Source organism: Pteronotus mesoamericanus, unplaced genomic scaffold, assembly GCF_021234165.1.
Source record: "Pteronotus mesoamericanus isolate MK-2021 breed Mesoamerican mustached bat unplaced genomic scaffold, CSHL_Meso_final contig_2, whole genome shotgun sequence".
NCBI lineage: Eukaryota > Metazoa > Chordata > Mammalia > Chiroptera > Mormoopidae > Pteronotus > Pteronotus mesoamericanus.
Window position 1 is genome coordinate 25,812,320 of NW_026555084.1, and position 14,407 is coordinate 25,826,726.

At 47.0% G+C, this 14,407-nt stretch overlaps 2 protein-coding genes across 2 annotated transcripts in view; one reads left to right on the forward strand and one right to left on the reverse strand.

The window, feature by feature from the left end:
• Positions 1-232: 232 nt before the first annotated feature.
• Positions 233-599, forward strand: SMIM32 (small integral membrane protein 32). Its single transcript, XM_054567975.1, has one exon. It carries the CDS (start codon positions 233-235, stop codon positions 542-544), a length of 312 nt encoding a protein of 103 aa, XP_054423950.1. The 3' UTR covers positions 545-599.
• Positions 600-9,212: 8,613 nt separating this feature from the next.
• The window catches only part of SMAD5 (SMAD family member 5), a 51,046-nt gene continuing 45,851 nt past the window's right edge, over positions 9,213-14,407 (reverse strand). The window contains exon 7 of the mRNA XM_054568417.1: positions 9,213-14,217. Coding sequence (XP_054424392.1) covers positions 14,074-14,217 — 144 coding nt within the window. The 3' untranslated portion in view covers positions 9,213-14,073. The remainder of the gene's footprint in view (positions 14,218-14,407) is intronic.

Consider the following 14,407-nt stretch of genomic DNA (forward strand, 5'->3'; position numbering starts at 1 on the left):
GCCCGAGGGGCGCGGAGCCGTCCAGCTGCGACGAGCCCGGGGGTCCTCCACCCCGCCCGGAGGAGAACTAAGCGCGAGGCGAGGGAGCGCCGCGGCCCCGGCTCTGCGGCCCCGAAGGCACCGACTGCGGGTCAGGCCCGCGCAGCAGGGCGGGAAGGCGCGCCATGAAGGCGCCGGGCAGCGCCGGCCCGCGCGAGGCGCAGTGAGCGGGTCGGCCGGGGACCCGCGAGCCATGTACGGCGACGTGTTCAACGCCACCGGTGGCCCCGAAGCGGCTGGAGGCGGCGCGCTGGCCTTAGCAGCTACAGTCAAGGCGGAGGGTGCTCTGCCGCTGGAGCTGGCCACCGCGCGCGGCATGCGAGACGGCGCGGCCGCAAAGCCCGACCTGCCCACCTACCTGCTGCTCTTCTTCCTGCTGCTGCTCTCGGTGGCGCTGGTCGTCCTCTTTATCGGCTGCCAGCTGCGCCACTCGGCCTTCGCCGCGCCGCCCCATGACCGCTCGCTGCGCGACGCCCGCGCGCCCTGGAAGACGCGGCCGGTGTAACGGCCCAGGGAGCCGGGGCCGGCGGGCGCCGCGTCCGAGTTTCGCCGCGAACTGTAGGTGTGAGCCGGGCAGAAAGGGCCTGACCCCAAAGGGTCCCCGGCCTCTGGGCACACCTGTGCGCCCTGACCCACAGACCCTCCCCGACCTGGAGTGGCATCTGGGCGTGAAGGGAGTCGGAGGTGTCAGGGCTGCCTTGGGTCCCACTCCTAGTAGCCGCGGGGTAACAAGGTTCTGATCCCCTGTCGAAGTCTTTCTTCCCCGGGACGCATGTCCAGTTGGGACCTTCCTGAAAGACAGAGCGCCGCGGAGACCTAGGCGCCTTCCTCGCTGCCTGCTGATTTGCCCACGGAAGGGCCCGGCGCGGCGAGCGCGCAACTAGCCGGGACCTGCCTGCCGGACTCGCTGGCTCTGTGGCTGCTTCCCGCGGCTACTCCGCCTCTCCCACACTTTGGCACCGAGGACCCCCCTAGGACCCGTGCGAGAACTCAGCCGGACTTTGTGGAATGACGGTCCTCGGGGACAGCGGGCCCCAGGGGAAGTGAGGGGACGCGGAGTTTCACTAGGTCCCGCCCTGGTCCGAGGACCCAGTTTTCTCTGCGGGCACAGGCGGAGGGGAAGCCGGTGTAGAGGCTTCCCACCGGCAGCACCCTATGGTGGGGATCTGCGTCCCAAGTCTCCAGCGGCTGCATTTCTGCAATAAAAACTCAGCGAATTAGACGCAGTGCTGAGACCGCCCTGGTCATTGGTTGCGCCACTTTGGAAAGGGGGACAAGGGCAGGGGGGTCCCGGGCAGCCGGAGAGCCCGGCACAGCCCACCTCCTGCCTTGCCGTGGCCCAGGTCAGTTTTAATAATACTCCCTCTTCTCCAGCTCTTCCCGCCGGTCAGCCAGGCAGGTACTTGCTCTGGGAGGGGGTTTTAGAGCCGATCTCAGAAGGAATTGCTGCTTCCTCTGCTGAAAAACTCCCTGAAACGGGGCTCCCTGGCAACCTTCCCTCCTCTTCCTTTTCCTTCCCTGTCCTCTCCTTTGCTCCCAGAGCCTCCCTGGGCCTGAACCCTTCCAAGAGCCGTTGCTGGGCCAGAACGAGCTGGTGAAGGGAGGGCGGGCGGGTCAGAGGATGGGGGCAGCTGCTCCCCCTTTCTTCCCACACTGGGCAGGGGGGCAGCTCTGGGGAACGCAGCCTAAAGCAATGGATGAGTAAACCCCACCTGGAGGAGACAGTCTTCAAGAACCTGAGAGGGAAAAGAAATGCCTGTGATTACCCTGACTTTTCAGAGTGAACCTCATTCTAGGGAGACTCCTTCACGGGCATTTAAAATAGTCTCAGGAGGCACGTGGCTCAATGGGGCTGTAGAGCTGAAAGAATGTGACTCTAAGAACGATCTGGTGGCTTATGTAATCCAGTGTTCTACACCATTTGGGGATCACTCAGGTGCAGGGAATCTGAAGAAGGCTCAGGGCACTTGCCTCTGGCAGCATGTGGACGGGCACACAATTCTGGAGGCCTGTGGTCAGGGTTGCCAGGCGTGGAAGCCAGGCAGAGGACCCAGGCTGCGGCTAGGGGAAAGGCGGGCTGCGGTCTCAGGCCAGGGCCCCTCGCCCCCACTTCCCAGCCGGTGCCCAAGAGCCTCCTGGCCCTGACCCACAAGGCAGCAGAGAGGAGCAGGAGCATTTCACCTTGGGCCCAATTATCCTTGTCCTGGAGAGCTGACAGCAGCTAAACCTTAATGGTGCTCATTCCATGATAACCTCACAGAACATTTTAGTTTTGTCTTTGGAAATGTAGTCAGACCTCTCCAGCCTATCTATCCAGCTAATCTGTGTGACCCTTGGTTGCAGAGACACTAAATGGAATAAATGTAAGGAGATACGAGGACAGTGGCTGGCATAATGAAGTCACACAGTGCTGATACGGGGCCAGCCTTGACCCGGGGGCTGTGAGGGGTAGGGGACTAATGTAGGGGCGGAGTATTCCTCTTCCACACGTCCCCATGGCGAGGCCGGACGGCAGTGTGCAGAGTAGTCAGGAGCACAGGCTCTGGAGTCTCACTGTCTGATTTTATTTAAATCCCAGCTTCGCTGCTCACCGGCTGTGTGACCCTGCGCAAATGATTCGATCTGTCTTCGCCTGTTTCCTCACCTGCGAAGTGAGTGTTCTGTCACCTAGCTCTACGACATTAATATTAAACGACATAACCAATGTAACGTGCTAGCACCCAACACACTAGAGAGAGAAGTTGGTCCCCAAACAGGATGTGGTCTCCCTGTTTACTGTGCCCACAAACAAATGCAAGGGCTGGGCCTTGCTGGGGAGAGTATGAATGGATGGCCAGCTTAGAGGTCCCCTGGTGTTCCTGGGCCAGAATCAGCTGGCGTCAGAGCAAGCCAGCAGGCTGTGGGGACCCCTTAATAAATACTGGCCCACGGCACAGAGGGTACAGCTCAAAAGTGCTAAAACGGAGACAGCCTGGAAAGCAGCCCTCTGATGTCTCGAAAGGGTTGCAGTGGCCTCAGCCGCTGAAAGCAAAGGCTTGACCACTTCAAGTGAACAGATGTTTCTGGAAGAAACTCCTAGGTACCTGAGCCTGCAGAACTGAAATCTAGAAACAAAGGGGTGGCCGGTGGGGGAGGGAGATCAGTGAGAGGAACTAGTCTAAGGTTCTGCTTTTTGTCAGCACCATGACCCGGAATAATTTCACTCCCTTTTCTAAGCTAGTGTTAAGACCAGTTGGGCAGCAACGGGGCCCTCTCTCTTGCTGGACCCGCCACAGATTCTCCCCCGGAGAGCAGGAGTGTGGCTGCACTCACGTCTGCCCTCTACTGGTGAGTGGAAGACAATATGGTCATTGCACATTAGATGGGTATCAGGGAGGTAGGTGTATACACACCTCCTCCTGCTCTCCCACAATCCCAGGATGCCTTGGAACCACCTTTGGTGAGCTAAAGGCTAAAAGTGCAGGCTAAAAATAGGGGACCCATGACACTGGTGTCTGGGCTGTGATGCCCCCGGGAGCAGGCCAGAAGGTAGAGGACATATTTCTGATGGGAGGTGAGGGGTCGGGGTGGAAATGAGGAATGTGGTCACCGATGTCAGGAACCAGGGGGAAGGAGCGTACTGTAACGACGAAGAGCCTCAGCCCTGCAGTGAGCCGACCTGACCTTGGCCCTCCTCTCTGTGCCTCAATCACGTTCCTGCAGGTCTGAGAGCCTCAGTTTCCTCATCTGTAAAATGGACATAATAGTACCTGCTGCATGGGATTTTCAAATTGCATTGCAGGTAGTGTTTAGCGCATGTTTGACAAGTCGTTAGTGCTCTGGATGTGAGCTGTCATTCTTACTACACAGGGTGACTCTTCCAGAAATATCTATAGTAACACGTGACTTGCAGTCCTTTTACAAAAGGCATGCGCTATCACAGAACAATCCAGAGGGCTGCCCTTCGCAGCGGGTATGCCCTGGGTTAGAGTCAAAAGCTGCCGTCCTAGGTCTTTTCTCATGTGCCTTCCCCTAAACTAGCTCATGCACTCATACGGCTTCAGGAGCTTTTCAGACGACGCTCTCCAGACTTGATCCGAACCCATCCAACACCTCCATCTGGGTATCTCACAGGGAACCCAAACTCAACGCGTCTAAAACTTGCCTTTCCACATAAACTAGGTCTTCCTCCAGTCGGCTCCATCTCAGCAAATTGCCTCTGGTTGCCCAAAGGGAACAACACATGGTGGTCATTCTTGACCCCAAGCTCTCCTGCATCCTTCCCACATGCACCCCGTCGCCCCGGGCAGCATGCTTCCCCATCCACTCCCCTCCGTCTCCACCGGCCGCGCCCAAATTCAGAGCCCAACAGCCGCTTGCCTGTCCCCATATCTTCCTCCAGCCCCGTTTACATTCCAATAGCTTCTCCTTGCTCTCAGAAATTAAAACGAAACTGTAACCTTGGCCTACAAGCCCCAGCAAGCACCGCCTGGCCCCCAACACCCTCCCCGGCCGCACGCCTCACGCTCCTGTCGTCACAGCGGCCTTCCACCCTCAGGTCTCTTTGCCTCGGCTGCGTCTTTCGTCCTTCGTCTGGCTAATGCCTTCTTACCCTTCCGGTCTCAGCATAAATACCTGTTCCTCAAAAAGGACTTGCCTGTGCTCTCTGATCAGCACAGTCACTCAGAGCCCCCCGCCGGCTGCCTGATCATGGCTGTCAAGTAACTGTGACTCATAGCCTCTTGTTCCCCGCCACCCCACCCCCAGCGTGTCAGCTGTGCCAGGTCACAGACAACATCCACCTTGTTCACCGCCGCTTTCCCAAGGTCTAGCATCGTGTCAAACACAACATAACCAACAATGGAGTGTTTGTTGAATGAAATCTAGTGGAAAGACAGAGCTAGAGTGTAAATTTGCCCGTGGGGTCTGCCTCTGAACACTTCACCTGTATTTTCTGCCTTAAACTAAACTTGTATCAGATGAAACAGAGTTGGGCTCTCCTGATGGATTGATCCTCCAAGTGGCCAGTTTCCTGGAGGTGGCAATCCGCAAAATTGTTAGCAACGACATCTCCTGTCTCCCTCTTTGTAACACCTCAGTTATTAGTGTATCTCCCACAGAGACTAAAGAACATACAGCTTAAAAGTTTGTCCCTTTAGCTATTTCTGCTTGAATCACCCCTATTCCTGCAGGGACGCTGAGATCTTACTAGTGTCACTCATATGCCTTCTAAACTGCCTTGCCGAAGAATCAGCTCCTTCACTGCTTTGCATGAGGACGTCCTCACCGCTCCCTGGACTTTGATCAAAGGCTTCCTTCTCAGCGAGCCCTTCCCTGGCTTTTGATCTAAAACTTCCACTGCCTTCCTCCCCCGACCCGAGACATTTAAATCTCCCTTTCCTGTTTTTTCTCCTTAGAACATACTGCTACCCTATACCATATTTCACTTAGCTTGTTTTATGTCTCTATAACCAGAATGAAGCTCCTTGAGGGAAAGAATTTTTGTTTTATTCAGTTTATCCTCAGCCTGACATCTAATAGGCCCTCATATATGAGTTGATTGAATGAGCAAACAACCTAATACTGCTCAGGACCAGCAAAAATACATCCAGGAAAACAGAGGCAGAGTCTGTATTTAGTTTCCTTCATTCTCCGTGCCTGCTTTTTCTCCACGCTCCAAAACTGATTGGATGCTCCTACCTAGAGAGGGACTGGAAACACTGAACTATGTCATGGCTTCACTTTCCACGAGGACAGGAGGTGACTCCCTGCTGCAGCTCTGCTGCCCAGCAGTGAGCTTGACATGTAGGAACAGTCAGCTCTGTCACCCTCCCCCGGCTCCTGCGTCTCCCTCAAGGTGGCGGCTACTCAAGGTGCCTACTGTAGTTCTTGCCGTCACATCTGCATTCCAGCCCCCGTGAAAAGGAGCAAGGGCATGCCTGTGCGTTTCTTCGGTGCATTAGGCCAAAACAGCCCGCATTCAAATCCTAGCGGTCAGACCTTGGTGACACGGCCATGCTGAGCTGAGAGAGGCTGGGGATATGGTAGGCAGCCAGCCAGAGGGGCTCTGTGATTGAGAAAGGGGACAATGGGTATCGGTGAATCTCCAGCAGCTCATTAAACGGACGATAAAGGGAAAGCACCGAACTTTCCAGATGGTCCCCTGTGCAGCCTCGCTACAGAGAGCCACCCTGTACCTGCAGTCCTCGTCACCGTCACTGCTGCCACAACCGAGTACACAAATCCAACCCACGGAAGTTTACGCAAAGAAAGGCAACTGAGGGGTGTTTATTACCGATCGATCTTAACTAATGGTGGGATAGCCCAACCCCTCTGTGCTCTTCAGCAAAATTGTTTAGGCTGAAGCACAAATATACCTGGGTCACCATGCTATGTCTCAAGGGCACTACGTGTGGTGTCCCCACCCCGGAATGCCTGTCCTTCACTCACAGCATTTAGGGAGAGTGGTAATGGGATCTAAGTTGGGGTATGAAAATCAAACTACCAAGCTCTTAACACTGCCATCCCTGTAAGCTGGATAATACAAATTACATTTTTGAGGGTTATTTTCTCTTGTCAAATACATCAAAGACATTATGTCCTTTCTCTGGGTAAATATTAGTAACGTATTTTGTTAGGGTCTCTAAGCAGTAAGTCCAGGAAACTGATAACTTTAGGACAAAGGTCCAAAAGTTCAGAGGTGAGAGGAGTCTACGGCCATAAAGTCCTGAACGCACCTGATCTCGCCTGGTCGTGGAGCTACGCAGGGTCGGGCCTGGTTAGCATTTGGATGGGAGAATGTGGCAGGTGTTCTAATTTCCTGAGTTTCCCCTTCCTTCTCTTATGAGGCATGTAATCAAGATCTAATAGTTATAGTGTTGAGCTAGAATCCATTCAATAAAGAATTCTCATTACACGATTTCGAAGTCTAGTATTCTCATTCCTTCAGCAAATACTGGAGTGCTTACAAAGCATCAAGCACTGTTCTAGCAGCAGGAGAACAGGTCTGGTCTCCTAGAGCTCAAATTCCCATGAGATTAGGCAGTCCATCAACAGCGTAAAAAAACATAACATGTATGATGCTAGATGGCAGTGAATGTTGTGAAGAATGAAAAACTTTTTTTTCCTTCTTCTTTCTCCTTAATGTCCAGTGTTTTTCCAAAGGCTTCTTTTTGAAAGCCTTCCTAGATTGATTCCAATTGGCTCTTTTTGGTCACTTCAGTTACTTCATTAAAAGATTTGGATAGATAGGCTTTATAGTATACGTTTTGGAAAGGTCTGCCATTCAACCTATATGTTAGAGGGATACACACATACAGGTGTTGTGGTTAGCTAGTTTGTAGTTTTCTGTACTATTAAAATCTCCATGTGCATCTCAGGTAAAAAATATTTAAAATGAAATAATGGGTGAGGTTTGTATCGGGTGGAGAAAGAGGTAGAACGTAAGACAAAGAGCATAAGGAAGCTTTCAAGTCCACCCCCACACTTCAGGAAACTGCCTCAGCAAGCGCCTCGCAGGAATGACGCGCACGTCCGCGGCACAGAACACGGGTAGCGGAAGAGCGTCGGCCAGCAACCCGGACCCCTCTCCCCGCTCCTGCCCGCACGCTTTAAGATGGAGACAGGTGAGGAAGCTGCCAACCACTCTCCTGTCTTCCCTATAGTCTCATTCCCCTTTCTTTAAAATACAACCACAAAAAGTGATCTAGATCAGAGGAACAGAGGGTGCCCCCCCCAAAAGTCAATTTACTAGAGATAGCCTTATAAACTCAGGAACCAAAACAAAAAAATACCCACAGCAAAATGTTAAATAGGGGGGAGTTTTAAAACTCCTTCCTTCTTTGGACCACATATACTACAGAGCTCTGAAAAAGTACTTTTTGCAAGTTTGCCCGAGCCTGCTGACACTGACAAACGTTCATACAAAATGACCGGCACCATAGCTGCTGTCGTGTGAAACAGCTTCTTCGGCCATCGAGTCTCATGTAGAACTAGAGCGCAGGCCACACTTGATGCCCTCATGACCAGACTACTGGGCTACAGCAGTTTGAAAACTAATTATCTTAAATCTGAGAGAAGCCCAACACCTCTCACTGTTCACTAAAATCTTTTGCCAGAAGAAATGTTCTTAAAAATACACTTCTGAAACAGCGAGTGAAGTCATTACTAAATACCTTACTAAATGCTTTATTCTTGAAATAAAAGGGCCTGAGGAGGAACTGATCTGAAGAAATGGATTCCTTTGATGAAGTGTTTCTCTACAGAGAATAAGAGCTTTTCTATTTATTTAGGTTAAAATATTTAGTTTGGGCTTTTCTACTTTTCTGGGAGGAGCACGTGGACTTTCACCGCTCCTTCCTAAGTAGAACAAGTTTGCACCTCTAGTATATATACCATAGACATGGGAACAGTGGGCACTTGGTGGCGATGATCACACTAATCTGAGATTTAAAAAATTTTAAAGGAAAAAATGAAAAACAAAGCTAATTCACAAAGTGGATAATCAAGGTCGAGAAGCATCAGAAATAATTCCTCTGAATCAAAGAAGTAAAAGAAATGCAACAGATGATAATAAGAATATGAGCTCTTACATGCCAGGCACTGTTCTTAGTACTTTATTTGTATTATTTGATATAATCTTCCCCAAATCCTATGAGGTAGGTAACCTTTTACTCTGTAGATCAGGAAACTGAGGCACAGAGAGGTGACAGACAAAGCCAAGGGCACAGAGCTAAAGCCAGCCACGAAGCCCAGAAACACACGCAGGGCGCAGCCCCGGGCTGCCCAGCGAAGGGCCGCTCGAGCTCCCAGTCAGTGCCAAGGCCTCACATGTGCAGACGGAGCTAGAGGAGGGAAATTAGTAGCTAAACTAAAAAAAACCCCAGACTCTAGGTCCAAAGTATTCTTCAAAACAAAACAAAACTAGCAAAGAAAAACACATCAACTCTCTTCCAAACCGATGGGAAAAATATTGATCATTCTGACCGAACCTCATGCTGGGTGGAAAGACGCGGTATTTCCATTTTCTATCACTACTGCCCGTGCACGATGCTGCCGCCGGTCACAGTGCTGGTGCTTCTTCCCTTTTACAACCCACTCAATGAAGCAAGTTAAGTCAAAACAAAGCAAAAAAAAAAAAAAAAAGAAAGAAAGAAAGAAAAAAAAAAAGAAACCCACACACACATTAGGCAGGTTTTGAGGTTTATTAAAATAAAGTATTAGCAAACAATATGCAAAAACAAAGTTCTTAAGAGTTATGGCTTTGAAAAGCACAATATAGTAAAACCTAATACATTTTTATAAGTATCAAAAAGATAACAGAATGGAAGCATGTGCTAGAATTTTACTTTCTACAACATAAACAGAAGCAGAACAAGTACAAATAAGAAGCAGGCCTACAGTGCAGCCATTGGTTTGGTCTTTATCATCTGCATATGAGACATCTTTTTAAGAGAACAGGGGCAGGTACATACACACCAGTTTTCATTACAATCGTATCCAATTTTAAAGTAAGTGATTTTCAAAATGCAAATTAACCAACAGGGTCACAAAGAAAACCACTTGCCCAACTATTATCTTCCAGAGTCCCTACAGTTAAAATACTTTATGAATGAATCAAAGCAACATCATCTGTAATGGAAAATATGACTCTAAAAGATTTCTTCTTTTACAAAGACCTAGCTTGTCTGGCCTCACCGGAGTTTGGTGGTAGCTAATACCGGCTAGTATTAAGGCACTACACCTAATAATGGGGAAAAATCCACCTGTACAGAAAATTCTGAACTTCTTAAAAACAGCATCTTCCAATAAAACCTTACAGGGCAATAGTATAATGATTTTAAGACCTTTAAGAACAGAACTATTGAGACAAGAGCCACGCGAACCTTTCTCGCTCTGCCCAGGATGACTCCTGGCATCTGGAGAAGACTCCTGCTGTGACCGCATCTTTTCAGCAAGATGGCTCATCGCTGCTTTTACAGTAATTGCAATGAGCTTTTACCTTTAAAAATTTTAATATGTGAAATCCCTCTCGTGGGTTTTTGTGAACCATCCAATTTGCAGGTAATACTTCAATTATTACATAGTTGCATTTTAGATGACAAGTTTCTATTATGAAAAATCCAATGTAACAAAGACGTGATAAATCCTGTTACCTCTTGTAGTCAGGACATGCTGAACCTGAACTGCAACCCAGTGAATTCCAAAGAGCTGCCCAACTTTCTGTGCAGTGGGAAAAATTGTTTATGTGGAAGCAATGCCTGGAACACTTCACTTTCCACGCACAGATCTTCTGAGAAGCGAACCTCCCCCAAATCCTACCTGCCATCAATGAGGAAAATGCCACTGTTCTGGGAACAAACAGGCATCAAATCTGAGATCACCCCCCAAAGGCTACCCTAGCTAATATCTGAGGAGACCACCCACAAACCAAGGCTTAGGAAAACTCCCATGAAAATCAGCAAGCACTTCTACGCCAGCAGGCTGCCCGCGGCTGCAGAAGGCCCGTGCAGACGCACATCTACATTCTCACCCCCAGGCTGAGGAGGCTCCGACTGAGAAGGCGAAGAGGGCTCTGACCATCTCAACGGCTAACAGGTCCGAAATCAGTCATCATTGAAAGTTGAATTCAGTTAATTATTCAAAGATCCTTCCTTCTTCAGGGAGCATAAAGGTGATAATATTTTTTTAAGTGGAAAAGCGATAATGATCCAAAGCAATATTAAGCACACAACTAGAAAAAGTATGAAGAAATGGATCTAAACTGGTATGTTAGATGCCCTCTGTAACAGACGCCCAACACCTAAAAAGATGCCATCCAACTTTAGAGTCTCTCTGCTATTGACAGGATGTGATTTTTTGGTGTAAACTTTCTCCTTCAGCAGAATACTACTGCAGGGGAACCGCTTCCCATAGGTACCCTCAAATAAAGAAGGTTTTATAAGGGGAGCCCCAGTTCTTGTCTTGACAATAAGTGCATTTCAGATCTGAATAGTTACTGACCACTTTATATCCTAAAAGGCGGCCTCACACTCCAATGCATAAAGAGTACGTCGCCACACCCTCTTTCTGACTGTTGGGTGCAGCTCACGGAACTGCCCCGCAGTCTTACAGAGGATTTCACCTCGGACTCCCAGCCCATTCTGTGATCAGAGTTTTCTTATATAACAATGACAAAATGTGAAACATTATTCAGATTCTGATGTATATATTTGACATTTTGGTTGATGTCTTCCTTAAATTTTCTCTGAAGAGAAAGCGGCCTCAACAGACCAATAACATGCCTACTGGTTTTCATTTCACAGGTTAAGTCAGGCAATACCAGCCAGACCATAATAAATATGTAGCAATGAGAGACAAATGCACCTCTTACCTTGTTTTTTTCCCCCAATTAACATCTTTTTGTTACTTTAGTTCATTACTGAGATTAATTTTGACCCTATTCTTCTTTTGCATTTACCAAATTGGTTGTAATTTTAACACTTCCAGACTGTCTTTTCAGCTGGCATATGTTACTATATGGTACATGCTATAAAATGTGATTTTAATGGTGTAAATGTTTCATAAACCATTGTAGAGATTAAATAAAACTTCAAACTAATTTTCTGAAGTGGTTTCTTTCAGAGGCAGTTCCTTTTCATTGGTCAGAATTTTACTTAGTTTTTAAAAATCTTACTGGCAATTTGTATTTCCTATCCATTGATACTGGACATCCTCGGGAATCATAGAAGCAGCTAGATTAAGTTTCCACTTAAAATCCAGGGGTGTGGAATTGAGAGCTTTTAGGAAATACAACAGGTTTATACTTCTCCAGGAAACTCTGAACAGTTAATGGCTTAAGTACTGTCGTTCATGAGACACAGTTCCTTAGGAGAAACTTAGAAAAGGCCAATCACATAAAATCCTCCAACCTCTAAAAGCTATAACATGAATAAAAACAGTTTTAATTAACTCACTGACAGTATCAATAAAACAATAGTTTTCCTCAGTTCTGGCCCACTGAAGTTGATTACATGTATCTGTCATTCAGCCTGGGTGGCTTTTCCTACAAGTTGCTCCAAAGTTGTGCCATTAGCCCAGTAAGTTAAAAAAAAAAAAAAAAAAAAAAAAAAAAGGAATAGAAATTGTTCTATCTCTGTCTCTGAGCAGACATCCTCTTTCACATGGCTGACAAAAAGACTGAGAATGTGTGTCATTTAAAACTATGTTTAAGGCTCAGGTGACTGTTGTAAAGTATCCCTTCACCCAGCAAAGGGCTGAGAGTGGAAGCCCATGTGGCAGGCACTTCATCTTAAAGAACTAGAACCATCCATTGGCTGCACTTTGTAAAAGCAATAAATAATGTCACAGAGAACAAAAAGAATCACATTCTCCTTTCCTCAAAAAATGCATTTACTTCCTCATAAACACAGAAAGGGCAAGGCAGTAAGTCAAACCAAACTAACATTTTAAACACAAGACTGACATGGCTCCATATACTTACAAAAGGCACCAGAAAACAAGCTTCTTCTGATAGGTGAGTTAGGTCACTTTTCTCAAAATGATGTCTTTGTTCTCATGCCATAACTAAGGTCTGACTGACTGCTCCCTAGAAGAAGGGGTTACGAGTCTTTCACCCAAGGCCTTTAAGCATGATTGATTAAATGGACATTTTAAGAGTTTTCACGTCTTTTCTTTCTGAGGATTGTGTTCTGGGTGACTAACATCCAGATAGGAGCTAAAAAAGAAAAAGAAAAGAAAAAAAAGCATGCACGGTAACTGACAGAACAGTCTGTATTCTTTGATACATGAACACTTTAAAATCAGCTCTCTCAACGACCACTGTGAACTCACTGAGGTGTCAGCCCAGGAACCCTGTCCTTGGGGCCAGATGGGGAAGGCTCCTGTGGCTACAGGTCCTTGCGTGGGGAGACTGATGCGGTAAGAGCAATGGATTCAGTACATGAGTTTCCAACATTAATAACGTCCATAAAACTGGAATTAAGAAGGCACCTTAAGCTGGAGCTACAAGGAAACAGTATTATAATCTAGGCTGGAAAATACAACAAAAGCTAGAAAAAAGCGTAACTTCCTACAACTGTCATCTATAAATTGCAGTGTTTGTCAATATAAAAAGGGTACAAAGGAAGTAAGGATGAGCATCTAAATCCATGTCCCTTGAGTGTGTTTCACGAAAGGTTACACTAAAAACTGTCACCCATCAAAGTGCAAAGTAAAAGGTTAATGCATGTCAGAACTAGAGTTCCTGCAACACTGGCCGAAAGCAGCAAACACAGCTGAACAAGGCCGCGCATGCGCTGTCACGAGCTATAAAGTAGTGCTTGGGACAGGTTCTGAGTAAGTGACACATACTGGAGATCCGTTGTTGGCAATAATTTTTTTTTTTTAAAAAGGAAATGTTATACAAAAGCTATATCGAGTGAAGTCACAAAACACTGACAAACATTTAGCTGTATTAAATGTAAATTTTATGTCACTTAGAAAACTATCACTTTGCTTTTACCAAACACTACTTGTTAGAGCAGTGCATAGTGTTCCTTCAAAGAGAAGATTTTTTATAGTTTCCTTTAAGTCCCTACCATATACTTTTACAGAACAATGAATTCGACTTTTTAAAAGTTGGTGGGACAAAGAAACTGGAAAAAGTACAGCTTTTTGAGTATCAAGAGTCGAAGGGAAGACTTTTCACTGTATTCCCTCTTATTCTATTATAATTTTTCATCATGTGTTGTTTTACATTTTCAAAAGTAAGTTGAACAAATTTTAAAAAATTGTTGGGACAATAAGGCAAATGTATGTTCCAGTTTAAGATTAATGCCAAACTTTGGAACTGGGGCACAGTAATTTCTCTGCATCTTTCACAACACTTTTGAGAGTTAATCACATGAACATTAATACAAACAAATGTAGATTCATCACAAAATACAAATGTATTGGTCACAATTATGTAGAAAAAAATAAGATGTTTTCCATGTAAGCTCACAGTATCTGTATTGAAAGTTTCCCTAAAATTAAAACAAGTCCACTAATAATATAGTTGAAAAGAATACTTCTGCACTATGAGACAGAAGATATGGGGTTCAGAGGGGAGCCCATCTGAGTGAGGACTTTATCCAGCCACTGAAGAGGCCCATGAAGATGAATCTCAATCCAACATGGGGTGCTGGTGACATCCTGCCGGTGGTACTCTGCTCCCCAGCCCTACGGGAAAAATGAACAGCCATCAGAGTAAACCCCTCTTTAAACTGTGAACCAGCTGAAACCAACTTTAACATACTAACAAAAAGACACTTTAACAGTAGGCGTATGCAGAATGTACTTAAACAAAGATCACAAAACCAATCTCAGCATTCGTCACAGAGTTAAAAGTAACAAAATAGCTGCATTATTG

Excerpts from the sequence above, each read along its gene's own strand:
- SMIM32 (XM_054567975.1), top strand. The coding sequence starts at position 233 with ATGTACGGCGACGTGTTCAACGCCACCGGTGGCCCCGAAGCGGCTGGA.